Source organism: Vanellus vanellus (genome assembly GCF_965231255.1).
Source record: "Vanellus vanellus genome assembly, chromosome: 9".
Taxonomy (NCBI): domain Eukaryota; kingdom Metazoa; phylum Chordata; class Aves; order Charadriiformes; family Charadriidae; genus Vanellus; species Vanellus vanellus.
The window spans coordinates 7712961-7734513 of record NC_138914.1 but is presented as its reverse complement, the minus strand read 5'-3'; the positions used below and the strand labels follow the sequence as shown (position 1 = coordinate 7734513).

Sequence of the window (21553 nt, the reverse complement as noted above, 5' to 3'; positions counted from 1 at the left end):
TGGGGCCATTCCTACAAGTCCTTGATTGTGCAATTACATTATATATTATTTTTTTTTAATAAAAACTTAGGCCTGAGACTACAATCCATACGAAATCTCTGTTCTGTGAACGCAAACAGCTCACTTAGGTGGGAACTAGCGCGCAGGGTTCCTTTCCCCTTAGTTAGGAGGAGCTGGTTTTATTTGTTTAATATTACGCACAGTGAAAACAGCACAACTTTTTGAGAACTGTCCGTCCCTCTCTTGTTCCAGGGGCGGCTGCTTAAATCCGCAAGCCAGGATTCCTGGAGCCAGGGAGATGCTTCCTCCTCGCTGGATGAAATTGCATCCCGGGGGTTGACTGAGATATCAAATCTGAAAGTGGCGTTTCCCCTCTCACACTGGCACTGCCAGCGAAAAGTAACGGCGAATCATAACCAAATGTAACCGAGCTAACAGCCATGGCACTGGGTAATTAATAATTCTCTATCCGACACGGTCTGCATGCTCACACGTCCCTCACTCCCTCCTCCCAGCAGGCAGCCAGAAATTCCCTGCTAGGTATTAATTAATGAAATCACCACAGATTTCCATCAACTAATTTTAATAAACACTCCTGGCCAGAGTTCAAAAAAAAAAAAAAAATTGGATTTAATGTACTATTTCAGAACTGCAGTACAGTTGGTCATAATTTTTATTCGGCCTATGGGGGCACACTTCCTCGCACCTGTAACACACTGCCCTACAAAAGCCATGGTGACAATGACAAAAACCTGCTCAGGAAAACGTGAGCTTGCTCTCTTAGTTCACTTTCGAAAGCAAATCTCTAAAAACCCATTAGTGTCTTGCACTTGCCAAGGTACTCTGTATGAGTGGTACCCTTACAATAGAAAATAAACCCCCGATGTTGGGGGGCGTGGGGGGGAGGGGAAGGAAAAGAAATGACTGGGAAAGAGCAAAAAGCTCAGGTGAGAGAGCCTCCCCGGGAGTTTCAGCCATTTGTTTAATATTCATTGGGCACATTCCTCAAAAGTCAGTGCGCTCTGTCCAAATTCCATTGCACATCTTTTTGTCACTGTATGATTTTTAGGCCCTGAGGCATCACGAAAGACCAACATTAAGATTTAAGGATCCGAATTAAAATTTTAATAGAAAAAGCGCTCGCACCAGCACAGATGAGTAGCACATCACAGGAATGTCATAAACATCTCTTAGCAGCAACAGAGCAAGTGATAGCACAGGGGATTTATATTCATTATTCGATAATTTGACACTCGCTAATGTGATTTGAAATTTGTGCCTGTTTAACATAGGCGTTTTCTGGGACAATGGGTCCAGTCGATCTGCAGCGACCCAAAGTACAAGAAAAGGGATGACTGGGGCTGGGTCGCCTCCAGCCTCACCCCCTGCGATGGTGGTAGCCTCCGTGCAGGGAGGTTAGCCAGGCTTTGGGGGAGTCCGCCCCAATTTTGTTCCTGTTTCATAGACCCTTGAGCATGGGCTGGTGCGGATGATTCCTAAAGGAAATACGATAAAACAGCCCGAAGGTTGCATCAAAGGTTGTCCCAAGCCTCATCGGTTCTTAGACTTTATGCGGTTGGGGCTGCAGCAGACAAGAGTCAGCACGTAAAGGCGCCGGTGGGAAATGCTGGTGAGATGCCAATTGTCACATTTCTCCAATCATGCACTCCCTTCTTTTTAAAATGGAGATGTTTTCAAAAATGAACATTGCTTTGGACTTTTTCAGCATTTGGATTGAGCGAAATACAGACAATAAAACTTTATAAATAATCGAAAGTGAATGACTAGGATCAGGGTGATTTTTGACTCATTTCCACTCATCCTTTTATACTCAGGCACACAGCATCGGGCTGGCTGCGTGGGGTTTGCTTTTCCCAAATAGAGGTGATTTGAAAGGCCTTTGCAAGCTAATTTTTTTTCTCTTTAAAAAAAAAAAAAGGAACAGGTATGCAGAAGCATCGAGCACCAAAGGCCATTCACTGCTTTCGGAGATCGATGAGCGCTGGGGCGCAGCCCGAGCCTAAGGTGAGCTGTGGACGGACCGTGGAATTCCTACTGGTAACCCTCTGCGCTTCTGTGGGCGACCAACGGGTCTCAGTTGTAACCGTTACTGGAAACTTGTGACCTTGTGAGTAATTCTTGCTCCCTCTCTTTCTTCCATTGAAGTAATGGAGACCATGAAGGAGCCAGTGGGGATATTTGCCTAATTACTACCAGGATGCAAAATGGCTTTTAGGATCTATTCTTCCTGCAGCAACTATTTAAAAAAAATATTATAATCAAAGTGACAGTCATTTGGTAAGTGCAAGAAGAAATGAAGCCATATTGATACTCTACTCAAATAAGCATATTCAAAAATAGGAATGCTTTGAAAGAAATTCAGGAGATTCCAATACAAAAAGACCAAAAAAATGTGCTGTACAGCTTTGCTGAGTTAGTGTTGGAGAGGCAAAGAAAAGAACCAGATTTCAACCAGCGTTCAGTAAACAAAATATAAAAGAAACTATACCATAGTATTTTCTCTTAGCTTCCGCTTTTGTTTATTTAACAACGAATAGCTGGAAAATAAACGATCTCTTGAAAGTCAGGTAGGTCTATTCTATGCGGTACTAGAAAGATGTGAGATCTCTATGACTGGTAAACACACAACTCCTTCTGAAAACTAGTTTCGCTGGTCCAAACTCATCTTGAGAAGCAATTCTATTCATTCCTACACAGCTATACAGACTCATGCTAGCAACGTGTCTCATTTCAAAATAAAACAAGGCTGATTTTCACTTGTGTCAATATTAATATCGTATGTACAACGTCTCCGTGAAATGTATGCTAGCGCACAAATATACAGATATGAGACAGACAACAAGCAGTTTGCTTAGAAATGCAGCTTGCAGACACTGGGGAAAACAAATTAAAATCCTTTCTAACGCCGGTGGATGGGAACCCTGTTTTGCCTTGCCACAGGAAAGACACCGCAGCTTAACGTATTTAAGGAAATAGTGCCAGCTACTGGACAGAAGGCTCTTCCACAAGGCCAGAGATTTGTCTTTTAAGAGCGGTTTTTCTGTGGATGAAGTTGCATCTCTAAGTATTGGTAATTGCCGTCAGCTGTAGCCACTAAAATAATTTTAGAGTATCATAAGCAAAGGAGTTTATTTCTCTATGAAAAAATCATACAATATATAGAATATATTTCTCCAGTATTTTAAATTACCGTTGTTCTCAGTAGGATGCGTTGTGTCACTTTGCGGAGTAACCAGTTGGTTTTGTTTGATTTTCCTGTTGTGTTATTACCTCTCCGATGCCGAGGCCACGGTACATGAGGGAATACTACATACAAATGTACGTACAAAGTGACAACAACCATACAGGAAAGAAAAATACTATACAGAGAAACATATTCCAAACCTAAGAAACACACGGAGTAGCACTTCAGTATACAGATGTAACACTGAGAAATCCTGTTTCGGTAAGACCGCGTGAGACATTTTGTATAGTAAAGAATTATTTGCTTTGTTTTAATTAGAAGAAAACACCTAGAAATTAGGATGGAAAATCATCTTTTAGTGGCAGTGACTTATTTTTCTATTACCTGGACGTCAGGTTCCTGACTGGCCCAACTGGCAACCTGCTTCCAATCGCCTGTGGTAACTGTGGAGTACCGATCAAGATAAATAGCACAATTAAACATAAATCATTCTTGCTTATGTTTTAGGCGTGGAGAGGAAAAGTCGCCGTAGAACTCCCAGTGCTTTCGACTGATCCTTTTTCCTTAGATCCAGAATAAGCTCCAATAAACGAACCGTCTTCATTGAACATCCCATGCTCCCCTTCTCCATAATCTACCAGACTATCAGCACTTTCAGTGGCTTTAATGTCCCCGTTAATTGACTGGAGGCTGCCTTTCAGCGGCTTTTCATCGCTGTCACTACAAAACAAAGAAATGCCTTTCCAAAAATCCAGCTTTTAATTGTCAGCATGGAAACAGCTTTTTTATTGGGAAAGAAAGCAGCAGGAGGGAAGAGCGAGGGAAGCGTTTCTGCGCGGGTTGTACCTCGAGAAGGATCTGACCCCGTGAGTCCTGTTTGCTCTGGCGCACCTCAAACAGGTCACGCGCACCCACCTGGATTCCCCACAGACACGATTTGGTGATCATTACAGCAATGGATTTGGTTAAAAAGGTAAACACCAATGAAAACTACACGTGTATTTTGGGTTTTGTTTTGTTTGGGTTTTTTTTTTCCCTTTTTGCCCTGGACAGACAGAAGAATGGAGAGAAAGTGAAGGGGAAAGAAAAGGAGATGCTGGAAAGGATCTGAGGGATCTGTTCCAGCGATGGGTGCTGGTGGGAAGCCTTTGGCATTTTACGGAAAGAGTCGTTGTCATTTTACAAAACAGTGGGCGATACTCAGGGCCTATTCATTTCCTTTTTCTTTTGAGGTGGGTGGGTGAACTGATGTAAAGTTGTGGGGCGAGGCAGCAGCTTTAGCATATATCGTACTGCTTTGCGAGCATTTGTTTGATTTTAGATGACTAACGAAGGGGATTTTCTCCCTTTTTTCATTTGTTCACCTGTTATCTCACTGTAACTGGTGGAGTTTCTCTCCGCTAAAGGGGAGGCACAGGGGAAAACAAAAGCAGAATCAGAGTGTCTGTGTCTGCTCATATGCTGCCTATGAAAAAGGACAGACCCACCACCAAACTTCAGGAAAAAAAGGAAATTCCACTGCCTGTGCCTCCTAATGGCACTGCAGAAGAAGAACCAAGGCAGCCTGACTTCTCCTGACTGAACACGGCATTTGGAGGGATTGGAAACAGAAATTAAAAGATTACAAAAAAGAAGCAAATTGGGCCTCTGAACTAGGTAGGTAATTACTCAGTTATGACAATTATGACCCTTGCTGATGCCAACTCGGTGCCAAAGCTTTGGTAACGTTATCTAAGGAAGGACAGAGAAACTCATCTCAACTGTACCTCTTCAGCACATAATCAATAACGTGTGTAATCAATACAGTAAAACTATTTGCTACTTTTCTGCACGTGGCATTTCTATTCACAAAAAAGAGAAGTTAGGAGTTTGGGGGGGAAAGGAGGGGGTCAAAGTTATTAACCTCAGGACTTTCTTACCTTTCTAAATATTTGTCCCATTAGAAAGCATTAAAAATTAAATAAAGATGAAATTATGCAGAAAAAAAATCCCTATTCCAGTACAAATAATGTATTATATATAAGTGGGATTTCAACAGAAATTTTACGCCCTTAAGGCCAGCGATACCAGTTTTCCAGCATGGTCCTTACAGTGATGTATTTTTCTTCGTACCACAGTTACCTAATATTGTAAGCTTTAGTTATTTTAAAGCAGCCAAAGTGATTGTTTCAGTTCTCCTACAGAAACTTCTGTAGTGAGGTTTGTTTGAGTTTTTGCCATCTCTTAATGCATTTCAAACTTTTGTTTTCTTGCACAAAGTGAACATTCCCCATATTGGATGATTTTTGGCCTGACTGGGTTTCAGAAACCCACCGAAGACATAAAAATCTTTCTATTGGCTTCAATGGACATTGCAGCAGGAGGCCAAATCACCATATATATTTACATTATTCATACAATGATAAATAAAAAAAAAACAAACCCAAGTGAAAAATAATCACTGATACATCAACATTTACTTATATCCCAACTTGGATGGATTTAAGTATACTGGATATACCTTTATATTCCTACTGTTATCCACTCCTATGAGGTTCGCTTTGAAAGTGAAAAATAGCGTTACTTGCATGCTGTAAGAACGTCCTAAATAATGATGACATCTGGAACAAACAAAACCCCAACAAACACAAACGCTTGTTAAAGCAGGTCCTATTTACCTATATTCCCCAAAGATTTCATCTTTTATTGATTGAGCTTCGGGATCTGGATGCAAATCTTCTTTTTCTTTCACTGTACAAATAAAATAAAGCACAGATCTGTATGCCATGTTCCGCCGTGGAGTTTTTCTTTGCGCAGGTGCAATGGGAAAACCGCCTGTCAACACCTACAGCCTAACCTGGAGGGCAGCAGCTCGCACTGCATGTCTGGCTGGACACAACCAACATGCTTCCACCAAGGGTTTGGGGCCATTCCCTAATTTTTAAGAAAGCTAGCGAGTGTTTAAAGAATTACAGAATGGTTTGGGTTGGAAGGGACCTTTAAAGGCCATCTAGCCCAATCTCCCCGCCATAGGCAGGGACATCTTCCACTAGATCAGATTGCTCAAAGCCCCGTCCAACCTGACCCGGAATGTTTCCAGGGATGGGGCAGTTACCACGTCTCCGGGCAACCAGATTTATACTTAATTATTTATACTTGAATCCTTACTCATTGCTTTAAAATTACAGAATTATTTTTAGCCATATATTCTACTGTTAAGCGTGTACCCCTGGAAGTTCTGTCAGTTAGCGTGTCACGTAGCAGTTATCAGGTGGAAAGCGAGCAGGTAGCTCTGCCAACGGAGGCTCAGAGGTGCACCTGGTGAAGGACCTTGGCTCTACGGGTGGGTTAAATACTGGAAGATTCAACGAGCAGTATCAAAGGCCTTAGCAAGATCTCTGAGCAGCACACAGCACTATCTCACGCAGAGAGCGCAGTTTCACTTATATTCATTAGAATCCATTCTGCGGATATTTATCAAAAGCTACAAATCCTAATTGGATGTTTCTGCTTGTGCCTTTGCAGCCTCCAGAGATAAAAGTCTGAAGGATGCTTGTTATTAACATGTGAACATAGCAAAAGGACAATAAATCCATTTACCTGAATATTTTCCTCCTTTATTTCTTCTGACAAAGCAAATAGTTAGCAGCAGTAGGGTGAGCAAAGCGATGGCACACATCAGTCCAATAAACCACCCCTGGGTGGAAATTCCATCGTAAATGCCAGCATAGGCTTTGTGAAACAGAAGAGGAGTGAAAAAAAAAAAAAGAAAATTAATCAGAGGAAGGAGAAGGGCATCACCCTACTCTAACGCGAATACATAACATCATCATCAGTCAATCTTAATTGAATCAGACTATCACTACTTATTGCGTTCAACTTCAAGAAATGCAAGACAGAAATATGTCCGGAGCGTGACATTTTTAGACTTAAGGGGGATGTGCAGTCTACAAGGCACAATACAGACATTTTGGAAAGGTAATTCTGAGAGAGTAGTTGACTCAAGGGATTAATGCCAAATAGGAAAGCTGAACAGAGAATTGTTAAGCCTCTCATGCAAAAGCAGTTTTGCGAAAGAAATAGAGTTAAAAGTGCCCCTGCTACATGCAAACCACTGGACTGGCACACTTAAAATGGATTATATCACAGCACTACCCTTTCGAAATCGCATAAGAGGGAAAACTGTTTTGTAAAGGTTTGTAATTGTTCCGGGCTATTGTGCGTCACGTCAAGCACAGGACTCAGCCGAGAACCGGGGATGCGTTTATGCTCCCTCGGGATCCCACTGCAAGGGTCAACTTACAAATCACACAATGAAATTATGGCGTTGGTACACTTTCACTGCACAATGGAAGATGTAACCTCAACATTTATTTACATTCCAGATAAAACTGTATCACCTCGAAGGGTTTCATGTCTCACCTCTCCCCCTCGTCTCAATTACATCTTCAAAAATGCTATTGTTATCAACCCAATTCTTAGTCACTAGACGAACTGTATATTCAGTCCCAGGCTCAAGTGCCTCAATGGGGTGAAACTTTTGGGTGGGCTTTACTGCTTCTGAAATCTTGCCGATCCCTTTACCTATGGAATGTACATATTCAAGTCATATCGATTAATGGTATTCATTGAACAACAGGCCCGTGAAACTCACAGTTACAAATAACGTAAAGAACACACAAATATGTCACACAAGGACTTTTAACATTTGCCATCAGGTAATCTGATTGTCAAAAGCAGGCAGCGAAGTAAAAAAAACATTTCCCTTATTTGATTTTTAATATTCCATCAGATAAAATAAACAGCACACTGAAGTAATCCTGATGTTTATGAAGGGGTTTGTACATTTCCCAGGATGAAAGTTAATATTGATGGGGGATTATGGATCTGCTTTAACTAATGCGTGCTTAAAAAATTACAACTTGAAAATGGGCTTGCTTTGTATAGATAATCTGGGGTTTGATGCTTCTCCCATTGAACCGAACTCAGCAGGGAAGCACAGACAGCTTGTTATCTGGAAATGGATTCTTGTATGTCTCGCGGAAAAAATTAACATTGGGATTTGTACTCATTTCTCCCCTGACAATGATTTTCCATGTCCTTTTAAATTCCCCAATGCCTGCGCAAAGCACTGTTTTAGGTAGAGCTGAAGTCTGCTTTTAAATTGATGTTTAGGCATTTAAATGTTCCCGATGAGTTTAATATTTGATTAAGAGGCAGAAGGGAACTTCCAGTCGCCCTAGCTTTAGAGCCTTTTGACTTGCAAAACTGCAATTTCTGTCTGCTTTAAGATTGCAGGTTACCAAACAAACTTTTTTAAAATAGCACTTGTGGGTAACAGCAAAAAGGACATCTCCAGAGATGAGCAATCCCTGCCTGAACGTGAAAAGCCCGTTCACGCAAGCAAATTCACAACCGCGTGCTGACGTGGGGGATCTCTTTGCTCAACCAAGGGGTACAGCGCGGGAGCGCGCCTGCCCTCCATGCCAATAAGCTCTTTAATTATGTTCAGTTGCCTGATTTGCCCCCTTTACCCAAAGTCAGCTGAACTAAGGATTGAGCACACAGTATAATTTGAAAACTACTTGACCAATTAGCACTCACAGTAAAACAATGCCCATTAATACTTAAAGTAGTAAACAAGCAAAGCGAGAAGCTTGCAGAGATTAAAGCTTAGTTGACAGCTGAAGGAAAAAAAAAGATTAAGACGGATCCAAGCACAATCAAAGCAGCAGTTCAAGATAAGTTTTCCAAGGCAACTATACATGTATTACAATAAGCAGTTAAATTAGTAGACCATCGGGACCCAGAGAGAACCCATACAGCTGAAATACTGCTGATACCGAAGCATAGCTTATTAGCATAAATTAATCCATCTATCGGTAATTTTTGCTAAATGAAGAATGTGAAAATGAGCTATAACTTCTAATCAAACTGCAAATTAAACAACAGGATACCACAGGTATATTTTAATTACATTTTCCAAAATCAAGACATCAGAAAAACATGTTTAATGCAAACACTATCCACAAAGTAACGAGAATGAATGTGAACCTTCGACCCATTGTGCATGAAATACCGCGTAACACTTATGCGTGATGTGATAACCACATGGTCCAATCTGTACACAACACGAGTCTCCTTAGGAGGCATTTCTCCTGAATTCCTGGTAAGCAAAATGCTTAACCCTGAGCCCAGTGGTAGCCCACAGCCGTGGTTCGTTGTGCATTTTCTTACACCAACTTAACCCATCCATAACTATCAGCTATTTATTTCCAGCTTGTGCCAGCCTCTTCTTTTTGAACGGTCAGCTCTTTACAGAAGCAGAAAGGGGGAACTGATATGGCTGGAAAATTAACCCTTTTCTGCCAGGTTCTTGCTCGCCCAAGTCAGCCCCTCCGAGCAGTGCAGGGCCGGAACGCACAAACTGGGATGAGGGTTTGAGCCCAACCTGACCTGGGATTGGGGGTTTACCATAGGCTCTCCAGGCTGTTTGGCATCACCTATCCCAAAACACTAAACAACTTTTTTTTTTTCTTTAAAACTTGGCACAGGTGTCCAGTGATGGGTCATTATGAGGTTTCTTTCCATGCGATTTCTTTCTGGTCTGTGTTACACACTCAATATAGCACCTACAGAGGAGAAAGCATTGCTAATTGGGGCAAGTTTGGTGGCTGGAATAGAAAAAGCAGTGTAGCATCCTGAAAAATAAAAGCAAAGATATACAGATAAGGAAAAGCTCAACATACTGAAAGGTCAGTGAGCTGCAGAAATTAGCTGCAGAAAATTGAAAGCAGTTGGGTTAGGTTTTTAATCTACAATAAGGGAGAAGAAGCATTAGTAATAAAGGCATATCACCAGCACTTCTCGTCTTCCCCCACTATTTATCAGCCATACCATGGGACTCGCATGAACATTAAACACTGAACTGCAATTTTACAATATTCCTACCGGGCTTCCAGATTTATGAGAACAACAGAACACACATTTTTTTTGTAGAAGCTTATGGTATAAAGGGAAAAACAATATAAACTGCCCCCAAAGACTTACAAGAGCGCTAGTTCTCCAAAAGTTAGCACATCTGTTATAAAACATACTTATATAAAAAAGCTGGCAGTCTCACGGCTAAATACTAATTGTAGGCAACATCTTAATTTATAACCATACCTGTCTAAATACATCTGCTGCAATAAATGGAAAGTTGAACTTTCATTAGTTTTCCCCTACTGCCTGGCTATTAAAAGTGTATAAATATGCATCACAAGTATCCTTCATCTTCTGGGCTGTTTTAGTGCACAAGGCAATTCGTGCGAAATTGGAATATTTTAAGCTATAGAGCTTAAACCTGTCGTATGTAAAGTCTATTGAGAAGAATTTATAGGTGAGTTAGTGACCATCTATTTGTACTGATTGAGTTAGTGACCGTCTATTTGTACCGATTGCCATTTGTAGGAGAAATCTGAGCTCAGACAAGAAGACAGGTTATAACTTGGTCATCTCCTGCTGCTTCTCTTTAGCTCTCTGTGTAGGCAACACTGGGGCAGGATGATAGAGGAGGAAAAAAGCTTAAAAAACTATCAGAGACAAACAGTTAATCACAAATTTCCTCCAAGTGCTCCAACACTGATGTATTTCCTTTGAGTACCCCAAGACTGATATATTTAGCATATTATATTTAACATGCTTATTTCTCCTGCTCAAAATGATAGGGCTTTGAAACAGCGACACATCACACATTCCTTTCCCCGCTCCAGCCTGTGTGCGGCACCCGGGTTCAGCAGGACTGAACAGGGTTTGATGTGTGTAGCACACTTCCCCAGGCCAAAGAAGTGGCAGCAGCATGGAGTGGCATAAACGACAGAAAAAGAAACTTTTTACTACGATTTCAGCAGATTCTCTTGCTCGTGAGTGAATAGGGTATATTTTGGGGGTTTGCTGGTAACAATACCAACGGTTACATATGGCTAAGGAGGTTGCATTTTTCCTTTTTCACTGTGCCTGTGGCAAAAGAGAACTAAACCTATATATTTTGTAACAAATGGTTACTCTCCTCATCCTATGGTGTGTCATGAAGGTAGTACCCTCTGGCTAAGATTTTCAAAAAGCCTGTGGGAGTTACATGCCAATTGCCATTGAAATATAATTAAACTGGTGAACTGCTATTCTCTGGCTCCTCTGGAAAATAAAGCTACAGTTTTACAGCTTCCTCTGGATGAATTTTTCGTTAAGGCTTGAATTTCTGGACACACAGTAATCATTCTCAACATGCAATACGTGCTTAGTAATCCTCCAGAAACACGGGTAGCTCTGGATGAAAAGGAGCTTTGTGTTAAAGAAAGACTCCTATATCAAATTATTTTTTTTTCACTTACATAAGAACATTATTTTGGGTTATGCTTCTGAGGGCTAATGCTCATTTGGAAATCGACATTTTCAAGGGGAAATTTAATTAGTTTGTAAGTCATTTAAGAAATACTGCCTGACAATGGAAAGTTAGAGATAAAACTCACTTTCTAAAGACAGTATACCTTCTTCTGTGGAATGAAACCAAGAGAAAGCCACAAAAATTAAACTATTACTTATTTTGCAGTACAACGCAAATATCCTTTCCCAGGTTCTTCATGATTGGCCGCAGTATTTTATCAACAATGATAAAGACCTTTGCTTGAGTACCAGCCTTTCACATCTGAGTTACTTTGGCTACGTTTAAGATCTTTCATAAGAAAGAGGCCTTTTATCTCATTGACTTTGTGTTACCTGCCAACGCCAGCGGTGTTGGGTCATGCAGCAAGGATGCTATAAATGAAAGCTTTTATATCGCCTCTTTCTATTTCTTGCTAATTCCAGCGGGCCTGCGTTCAATCTTAGAGACAAATATTGAAATGTGGTTTTCCTCTGGTAAGTAATTACACGGAAACAGCCCCGTCTGACAGAATTAGTGCTGCAGAGCAGAGGGCTCTACCTCCGCCGCCGCTGGACATGCGCAGGATGCAGAACGTGGCACTGCTCCACCGGGGAATGCAGAAATAAAGATATGAGCACGAGATGGTCTTTACCTATCAGCATCCACTCACTGACCTTTTGGCAAAGTGTTGCTAACCCAAAGGAATGTGTTACTGCTGACAAAAAAGGGAATCTGAATGGTTCATTCACCAGGGAAGATGCTGCAGTTGCAGAGAAAGGGTATGATGTGCCCATTTATCTATACAGGGGGTTATATTTATTTAATTGAGTGAAACTTTTTTTTACTAAATTCAGTCATTCATGCCATTGCAAACTCATCATCAGGAGACGAGTGGCACATAAATGACAGGCTGGTAAAATTATCATTTAAAGCACAACAATTTTCCCTGCACAGACTTGTTTTTTAGTGGTGACACGCACATACTCACATATGTACATATTAAAAAAACAGATTGACTGTTCTTTCTGATTCCAGACTACAGTAGCAAGGATAACTGCAAATATATGAAAGCAACGGCAGTGATGCAGATCAAGCGTATCAATGATAAAATGTGAATGAATTCCTAGCTTTCACCTCAACATCTCCACTTTCCTGGCGGAATGTGTCGTGAAATTCTGAAATACCCACGGCACAGCCTGCAAAGGCTGTGTTACAGCAGTGGAAGCTATTCAAAGTCTTAAAATGAACAATGAGAGCTTTATGTTTTTGTTACTAAAACCAGAACACAGTAGATATAGAATCACTGAATCAAAACCCAAAGAAACTTCAAGTGCTTTGTCTGGGAGTTTCATTTCAGGGGGCACCACGTTTTATACCTGTCATTTATGTGGGTCATTTTAAAGGATCAACTTTGACTTTTGAAATCACTCCCTTTCTTCAAAAAGAGAGATTGTTTTAATTTTGAGCAATCGCCTTGCTTCCCATACCACAGCTTAAAACCCCCAGAAGGTCACTGAAAAGAGTGATTTTTATTTTTTTTTCAGCCTATCATGTTTAGTTGAAAAATGTCAGAACAATTTAGCCAGCAACTAATGACTCTAGTGGCATCTCAGTGACAGATGCAGTGTCCTAATTTAGGGTGGCCTGAGAACCAGCACGGAGCACACATTAATCACAGAACTGGACTCCTGCGGCTTTTATTAATTATGCTGCTCTATTCGCAAGCATTTCACCGGAATCGGTTATTGCCACAGCCAAAACAAAGTCTTAGGAAAGAAAAGAAGAGAACAAGAATGAAACGAATGGCAGCATTATTGTCCTTTTAAGCATACCAGGCAGGGATGCATTTCATAAAATCTGACAAGGTTATTCAAAGAAATTATAGACTTTCAAGTGATCAAAACACATTATTCTGGCTGCCCAATGAAGGCCAGAAAGGGAAACTAATAAGGTGAAATTGTATATTTTTAGCTTGAAAAAAAAACCCACGATGTTTTACTTTCCTTAATGAAGAAGAAATTTTAAACCGTGCTGACAGATCAATAGTTACTGCCACGTGAGTACCTGTATACTAGAGGGAGCTTGGAGGACACAAGACAGTTGAGAAGGAGTTTCACTACTTGAGAAAATGGATGATAGTTCATGATTGGATCCTGAACTGGGATGTGATGAGTTTAAACTACTTTTTCCTCGTTTTACCAGTAACACCAGTAACTGAAGAGATTCTGCACCTTGGAAGTCCAATAGGATGTTGTACAACAAGGACCATTTTTCAATTTTATGTCAATATTGTTCCAGACTGCTATCATTGCTAAAATGATGAAGGCAGGACTCTTTTGCTTATCACATTCTCCTTCCCCATGGTAAGCGCACAGCAATGGTTTCTGATTAATAGGAGGGACTTGTTCCTCGCTGTTGTAGAGTTTCCAGACTTGCTGAGCACAGTACATTTTATTTCATTTCAGCTGAATGTGAAAGGGGAGCTACCGTATGGTGCTTGCGATTTTGCCTGAAATCACTGAATATCAGTGTTTTAGGATAGGGTAAGAGGCACACAAATGCTCACTTCCAGTCTCTGATAAAAAAAATAAGAAAATAACGGATCAAATGCGCTGCAGTCAACTTTATGTTCACCTGGACTTTCCATGTCAAATATCTGCCCCTAATGTTGTTGGCGGTCCCCCACCTCCATGCAAAGGCAGAATTTGTTTTTATATTGCTGCGAACAGATTATTTAAATCTTCAATTTTCTGTTTGTGACTAAATGCAATTCACTTATTCTAGTACGGCTTAAAGAGCTGATCGGTGGGAACAGACACAGTACTGTAAAGCAAAATGAAATAGATAAGCTCTACTTGTCTGAAGGCTGCATGGCTGCATTGATTGTTCTCATGGAAAGAAAAACAAATTTATTTCCTCTAATTACAAAGGAAATGTCAAGCCTGGAATATTCTCAATAGATTTTTCCATTATTGTTAGAGCTTCTCCACATAAAAACGTATTGCCTATTAACTTACTCCCTTGAGCCATCGTTAGTCCTTCTTCTGTGACCGGTTTCCCACAGCCTTTGACTGTACAAGCCTTTACATAGAATTTGTACTTGGTACTGGAGCTGAGACCCGAAAGCCTCCAGCTGAGCGTGGAGCGGTTGGTCACGCTGACATCGTTCAGAGGTCCGATTTCGTGCGTTTCGTTTACTGAAAGGGAAAAGGCGGTGGAGTCAGATCCAGCAGCTAAAGGCTACGAACATGAAACGTGTCACGAACGCTCCTGCGAGGGAGGCACTCTGCAGTAAGTAGGAAGGATGGAGCCTGAATAAGCACATCTTACCTTCCTGCCAAGTGCTTAAATGGGATTTATCTCTTCCATGTCAATCCCCAAACTACTCAGTGAGCTATTACTGTTCTTAAAAAGCTCTCTGATTCTCGATATGCGCATACTGAGGGGGAGGTAAAAATTACCGTCTCCTACATCATTAAATATATATGAATTGCTTCTTGCTTTGCTTCCAAACATCTGCAAACTTTTACAAGCGAGTTACCGGATGGCTGTTCTGCTTCGTTCCCTCTGCCTTGGCACAGTTGGCAGCTGAAGGAGGGGTTGCCACTCCCAAACTGCTTAAATAGATGGATCCACTCTCTGCCCATAGTTGTCAAAAACAAAGGAACAATCCAGCCTCCAGCCCCTGCTCGCAAAGGCAACTGGGCAGTTCTGGTACCAGCAGAGATAAGTCAAAAGTACACAGGTTTGGGCTTTGGGTTTTTTTTTTTTTTTTGGTTGGTTGGTTGTTTTTTTTTGTAAATAGGGCACAGTCTAATCCTGTTCCATCCTCAAAGAACTTATAAAATACCCTGAATTGTCACCACACCTCACAGCTGGTGTTGTGGCAGTCTGGGGCTGATATTGGATCTTACCTGAGGTTATCTCCTCAAAGTCTCTTCCCAGCTACTCAGTCCTTTCATAGGCAAGAAAGAAAGAAATAACCCCGGTATTTAGTTGTTTCTCAATGTGATTACTCAATAATGTGACTCAGGTGGTAGTTGTCTGCACTTCTGCTGAGGCATTCTACAGGGAGGAGCTGCTCACTGACACAATGTGAAGACCTGAATAAATTTGACCAAAGTGCTCTCATTGCATATTATTTTGTACTGAATGAGTTTCACTTCACTAATATGCACCTACAATTTGTGGGTCTTCTTAACTACTATGTTAGGTATAATTTGCAAGTATGAAATAATTGAATTAGTCTATAAAAGTGGAACAGGGCACGGCAGCAATGTAAGCCTACATCAGAAAAGTGCATGGAACACTTTTTGCTCTGGAAGACGACTTTGGTCTGCCCTCTAGCAGGCTGTGGGCGCATCGCAGTTCAAAACACGCTGTTCCCATGCTCTGGCTGTAACAGGGATCCCAGAAACAGCCCTTCTCATCAACCTCTGTTTTAAATAACTGTGTACATATAAATCCTTTTTTTTTTTTTGTCTTTAACTAACAAAGCTTAAATTCTAAAATCAAAGTAAAACAAGCACATACTTATCTGGTATTGCAAAATGTAGCCAGTAAGGTGGCCGTTTGGTTTCTTGGGAAGTCCCCACGACAGAGTGACAGAGTCCTTGTCGAAGTTCAGGATCCTTAGAAAACGTGGCTGTTCAGGGACTGGAAGAGAGAGGGATTACCTTTCAGAGAAGAAGATTGAACAGGTCTGTCTCTACCCATACTTGTTAAATGAGGATATAGCTTAGCTTGACACCTACAGTTCTCCTTTCTAGTGAAGGGTTTTATGAATATTGGAGATTTTACAATTACTTTAAAGAAGGAAATCAACTTGCCTCGTTACATGGACAATTTCTATTTATGTCCCTCCATCCCATATTCTCATTTTGCCTTACCTCCTTCTGGAGTTTCAAACACAACGGGGGAGCTTTCCGGGCCATCTCCTTTGGCGTTGTAAGCCAAAACACTTAAGCGGAATTCACTGAAGGGCTCTAGACCGGGAATCATCCCATAGTTTCTGTCTCCTACAAATGTTAGGAAGTGTTTCTCTGGGTGATGCCTTTTTCCATCCAGCATGCTTTTTGTTTTCCACCAACTGACCTGCATTGAGATGGGTACTACTATAACAAATTATGTTGTATGGGGCCGAACACAACATTGATTTCTCTCATCTTCCCAGAAATGAGAGACTGCAATCTATCCTTGATCTGGGATTCATTTAGTAGTTTATTCAACTCTATACAAATATTTAAAGAGAAATTTGTAACCTTATAGCCTCTTAAATGTCCACGAACTCTGTCCCTTGGTATTCCAAACCAGAAGACTTTGACCAGCGTGCTGTTCACAACATCCACCGATACGCCGGAAGGAGCGGCATCTGGAACTGTAAAACAAAAGTGCTGCATATTAAAGGCACTTACAAGAGCTCAGTTTCACACTGTTCACAGCTACAGGACTTGGCTTTCCAGCTCTAGCTGTGGCAGTTCATGCAGTCTTACTGCAGGCAAGAAAAAAGCCATTCCACCTGTATCCAGTGGGCGAAATGGGCCAATAAACATTATTTTGCCATATCAGGGCTTTTTGCTGAGGGCTGGAATACAGGTGCACTGGGACATATGAATTTCTACACCAATATTTATGATTTCCTGTTTCAAGTAACGCTTACAGCAGTGAGAAGAATAAAAAAAATGATTAACACAGCACTCAAGAAGGCAATCATAAAGTTTTTTTACAATCAATTTCATTTTACAACTAAGCTCATTAAACAGTAGGATTTTAATCACTACACAACACAGAAAGCCATTATAGTGCTTGAAAAAAACAGGCCTTGATCCATCAACAACTGAATCGCGAGGAAGATTTTCCACTGATAGATATAAAAATTAGATCCGCCACAGACACACAAAGAAAATAAACATGCTGTGGGGTTTCTTTCTCTCTGTTCTCACTATCCATCATCTCTTCTGCCATACGCTCTACAGGGGAGGGAAGATGCACCGCCAAACCTTCCCACTGCCCACCTCTGTGCGTACAGTGGGGATTCTCCTGTCTGAGCAGCACCGACACCATTCCCAGCACCGAAGCCTTAAGCTGGTGAAATACCAGGAAGCACTTGGCGGCTTGCAAACATCCAACTGGTCCATTCAGGGGTTGATAATGTGCTCACTCAATGAGAGGAGTGCTCCAGAGAGCCCGCCTTAGGATTCGTTTCCCTCTGTAAAGCTATTAATGTTTTTACATCTGTGGTTATCGCATTAACTTCACCGCCTGTCTCATATCACCTACCATGGGTGACAGCACTCCGTAAAGGCTTCTGCGAGAAGCTGCAGACAGTGGAGAGGCGGAGGCGGAGGCAGGAGCAGGAGCAGGAGCAGGAGCAGGAGCGGGAGCAGGAGCACCAACACTACTGCTACTGGGGAGCAACTGCTGCAGGACGTGGTGGGTTGAATCAGGGATGTGGCTGTCTGGTCGTTGTAATAAGTGGCAAAACACGTGCTTGTCTTAATTGGCTAATCCACTGCAGACCTTTCAAAGGCCATTCAAACTGTCAGTTTATTTAATTCTTACGAAAAAAAATTAAAGACTTCACAGTCTGCATGGGCTGAAAACTGACTTCACAAATAAAATTAATCTGCAGATCTGAAACACGGAGAATTCACTGGCCCTCCTGGCCCCTCTTTGCCAAGAGCTCCCACACCCTGCTCCTAAGCGTCTGCAAATGCAATACGCATCGGTATTTGGGATCAGGGGAGCTTGGAGCTCCACACAAGCACACCACCATGCAGTTTACTCCATTGCTGTTTTAAATCCTTAATTCCTACCAAAAAATCTCGGTGTGTTTTTTTTTTTTTTTTGGTGGTGTTAGTGCTTAACTGGGTTGCTTCCCAAAGTGAGGCTTGCCATTTCTTTCCTGCAGCTGGATACATTTCCAGGCCTCCAAATATCTTGTCTAGTCATGCAGTAAACACCAAAGGGGACAGGCTGCTCTTCAGAGATGTTGGGGTGGCCTCGGCAGTGGCATTATCCAGTGTCCCACAGACATAGCAGGGCTGTCACATCCCGCATGGCACCAGCACTAATTCTATTAGCAGGGCAATCCTCCTGCACTTTCACCTCTCCTAATGGGACACGATTATTGAAGCCCACCGTGAAGCCGGAGCTTGAAGAGCATGTGCAAAGGGTGGGTATCACAAGCTGTGATTTCAGAGCAGCCCAGGGCATCTATTTTGTGAGAACGGGTTGCAAGGGGAGAAAGAGTCTTTCTCTGATCTGGCCTGGATGATGCACTGTGGGACAGGCAGAGTCCAAAATCAGAGGTGGGCAGGTGCTGAGAAGACACATGGAGGGGGTTTGGAGCAGGAGTAGATTCAAAGCAAAGCCTTCCTCCAGTGGACGAAGACTTCTCTGGAGACGCAGGGAGGCCTGAGAGGGGACTGTGCCACTCAGGAGCCATGGAAAGCCACTGGACAGAAACCCAGGCTGGAGAAGACGACCTGTTCTTCAAGGACTCAATGGACAAAGTAACACCCAGCATACATGGGAATGGGGCATCATCTATAAATTCACTTAGAATGCCCACCGCCTGAGTTTTTGTACTTACTTGCCAGAATACTTAACTTCTGACAGTGTTAAAGTGTTGAATTGGGGCCCAGACAAGCTAAAGATTTTTTTCCCACCAAGTACAACACAACGACTGTCACACTGCATAGACTTCTCATGGCCCGTGGCCTTCAAACGAGTATCCACATTAAGCCAGTAACTGCGACAAATGAAAGCATAAGTGACCTTTCACAAAAAGACCCTCAAACTCCAGCAAGCTGGCATCCACGGCGCCCAGCGTCAGTTGAATCTGCCTCTCACGTAGCCCATCCCACTGAGCACTGGCATTTAAGCAATTTTGGCCACGGGCTGCCTAACCCATCACTCCACATTTGCATCACAACAGTCCCCCGCGCATCATATTTTTACATGAAAGTTTCTGCTACTTACCATCCTCTCCTGAATATCCAATGGTAACGTTTGGTTCAGGACCGGATCCTAAATTATTTACCGCTTGCACTTTGATCTCGTAAGGCACGAAGGTGGGAGTGTTTCGCAGGGTCAGGGAATGCTTCTTCACCGTCTCCTCGTTCCAGTCTGCCTCGACTCCCTGCTGCCGCCAACTCACTTTGTACTCCAGCCCTGGCCCGTTCCTCTCCGCGGGTTTCAATGGCTGCGGAAGAAGTTAAAAGAGATTTTGTCTGCCTTTGTTGCAGTAATCATGAAACAGCAGCTGAGGGGAGGGGGGGAGAATAATTTTGGAGAGCATATTACAAGATTGGGAGAGAAAAGAGGGGAAAAAGAAAGCTTTAACTTTTCGCTGTCATGTTAATTTTAAGACGACTGGAAGAAAAATGTTATGACTTCAAGAGAAAGGTGGGTGAAAGGCAGAGAAGCAGTTGGATTAAAAACAGATTAATTGCTAGTAGACACATTTCTACATACTACATACATCAGATTTTGTTTTGCCACAGGTTTTCTTGTGTGATGTAAAACCGCATGGCGTTTAGCACAACTAAAATGCGTATTTTGGCATAAGGCTGTGTGTGCCTCAGTGCAGCTAAAATCTGCATTTTATCTTAGAATTTTATGTAGCACAGCAAGTTGGGTCATTAAAATTTAGATTTGTTCTAAATATGCACCCAATGCTTGAAACTACGCCTGGACATTTAAGGTGCAACTGCTGTGCTGCTCTTTTTTACAGATCAGCTGAAGAATCCATCACAGCATGGTTCCCATCTACTTAACATTAATTTATAAAATATTAGAAGACGTGTAGCAATGGCTTGTCACGAGACATCCTCCAGTTGAGTTTATTTCTCTGAAAATGTGCTTCTTTTAATTAATAAAGTTAACTGGTCACCCGCACTACCGAAAATGATGAGGCTTACTTCAGTCCACTGAAACAGCTGTGGGTATTTCCCACCACACAGCCTACTTTTAATAATATTTAAATTATATATTGTACATATTAAATATATAATGACTGATACGTATCCAAGCTGCACACAGAGGTCTGAAATGAAATGGCATCGGCTTGCAAGTGCCAGCAGAAAGCGATGCCCCATTGATGCTCCTCCTGTAAGGTAGGACCTATGCCTGGGGGATCTGCAAAACTTCCCACTTATCTGCTCTGAGGGTACGAGGCCCTTTGGGATGACAGCGGTGAAGGAGCCGTCAGACTGGGCAGCTTTCTAACAGGCACTGCTGGGAGAATCACCTCCACGGCAAAGATCCCGGGGAATGGGATTTGCAAGAGAGGCTGAAGAAGTAAAAAATTCCTCATAAAAAATAACTTCTCGTTCAGAGTTAAACTGCAGCACTGCTTGACTCTCATTTTGATCCCCCTTAATGCTGCAAATCCTTGGCTGAAAAGCTAGTCACTAATGCTCAGCTGGGCTCTTAATCCAAAGTAGGCAGATTAACACCGTTTTGCAGCCTTTGTCTGCCAGAAATAGCGTGTTCAGTGCCTAGCATTTCCTCTGAAAAGCATACAGGAGACTGTCTAAATAAATGACTATCCTGTTTATGACATTTAAATGATTCAACAAGATTTAACAAAGCCTGTCCATCCCATTCTCTCCCTTCAGTCTCCGTTTTCACTTCTACTTTTGCCCCGGCTGAGCAGGGTATTACAGGCTTTCCAGCGAGGAGGAGCGCTCATTCTCTGTTCTCCTCACGTTCTCTTCAACGAAGCGTTGGTGACAGCGGCATTTCCCACCCACGCTGGTTACCACCACTCCCCATTTCTTCTGAGAGGCAGGATTGTCTCCCCTCACCCTGGGCTCCGTCATACAGCGGAGATCCCCATTCCAATCCAAGTCAATAGATCTGGAGGGCCATCTCCTTTGGGCTAATTACAGCCCAACCCATGAATTCACACTGGGGAAACGTTCATTGGGGTTTGCTGCGAGCAGCAGATTGAGAAGTAA

At 42.1% G+C, this 21553-nt stretch overlaps 1 protein-coding gene across 1 annotated transcript in view; it reads right to left on the bottom strand.

Annotated features, from left to right (window-relative positions):
* Positions 1 to 3708: 3708 nt before the first annotated feature.
* The window catches only part of CHL1 (cell adhesion molecule L1 like), a gene marked incomplete at both ends in the record, with an annotated part of 56556 nt that continues 38711 nt past the window's right edge, over positions 3709 to 21553 (bottom strand). Inside the window, 9 exons of the mRNA XM_082487980.1 lie at positions 3709 to 3925; positions 5863 to 5935; positions 6785 to 6916; positions 7607 to 7768; positions 14606 to 14785; positions 16122 to 16244; positions 16478 to 16682; positions 16850 to 16965; positions 19572 to 19794. Of these exons, the coding sequence (XP_082344106.1) occupies positions 3709 to 3925; positions 5863 to 5935; positions 6785 to 6916; positions 7607 to 7768; positions 14606 to 14785; positions 16122 to 16244; positions 16478 to 16682; positions 16850 to 16965; positions 19572 to 19794 (1431 nt within the window). The remainder of the gene's footprint in view (positions 3926 to 5862; positions 5936 to 6784; positions 6917 to 7606; positions 7769 to 14605; positions 14786 to 16121; positions 16245 to 16477; positions 16683 to 16849; positions 16966 to 19571; positions 19795 to 21553) is intronic.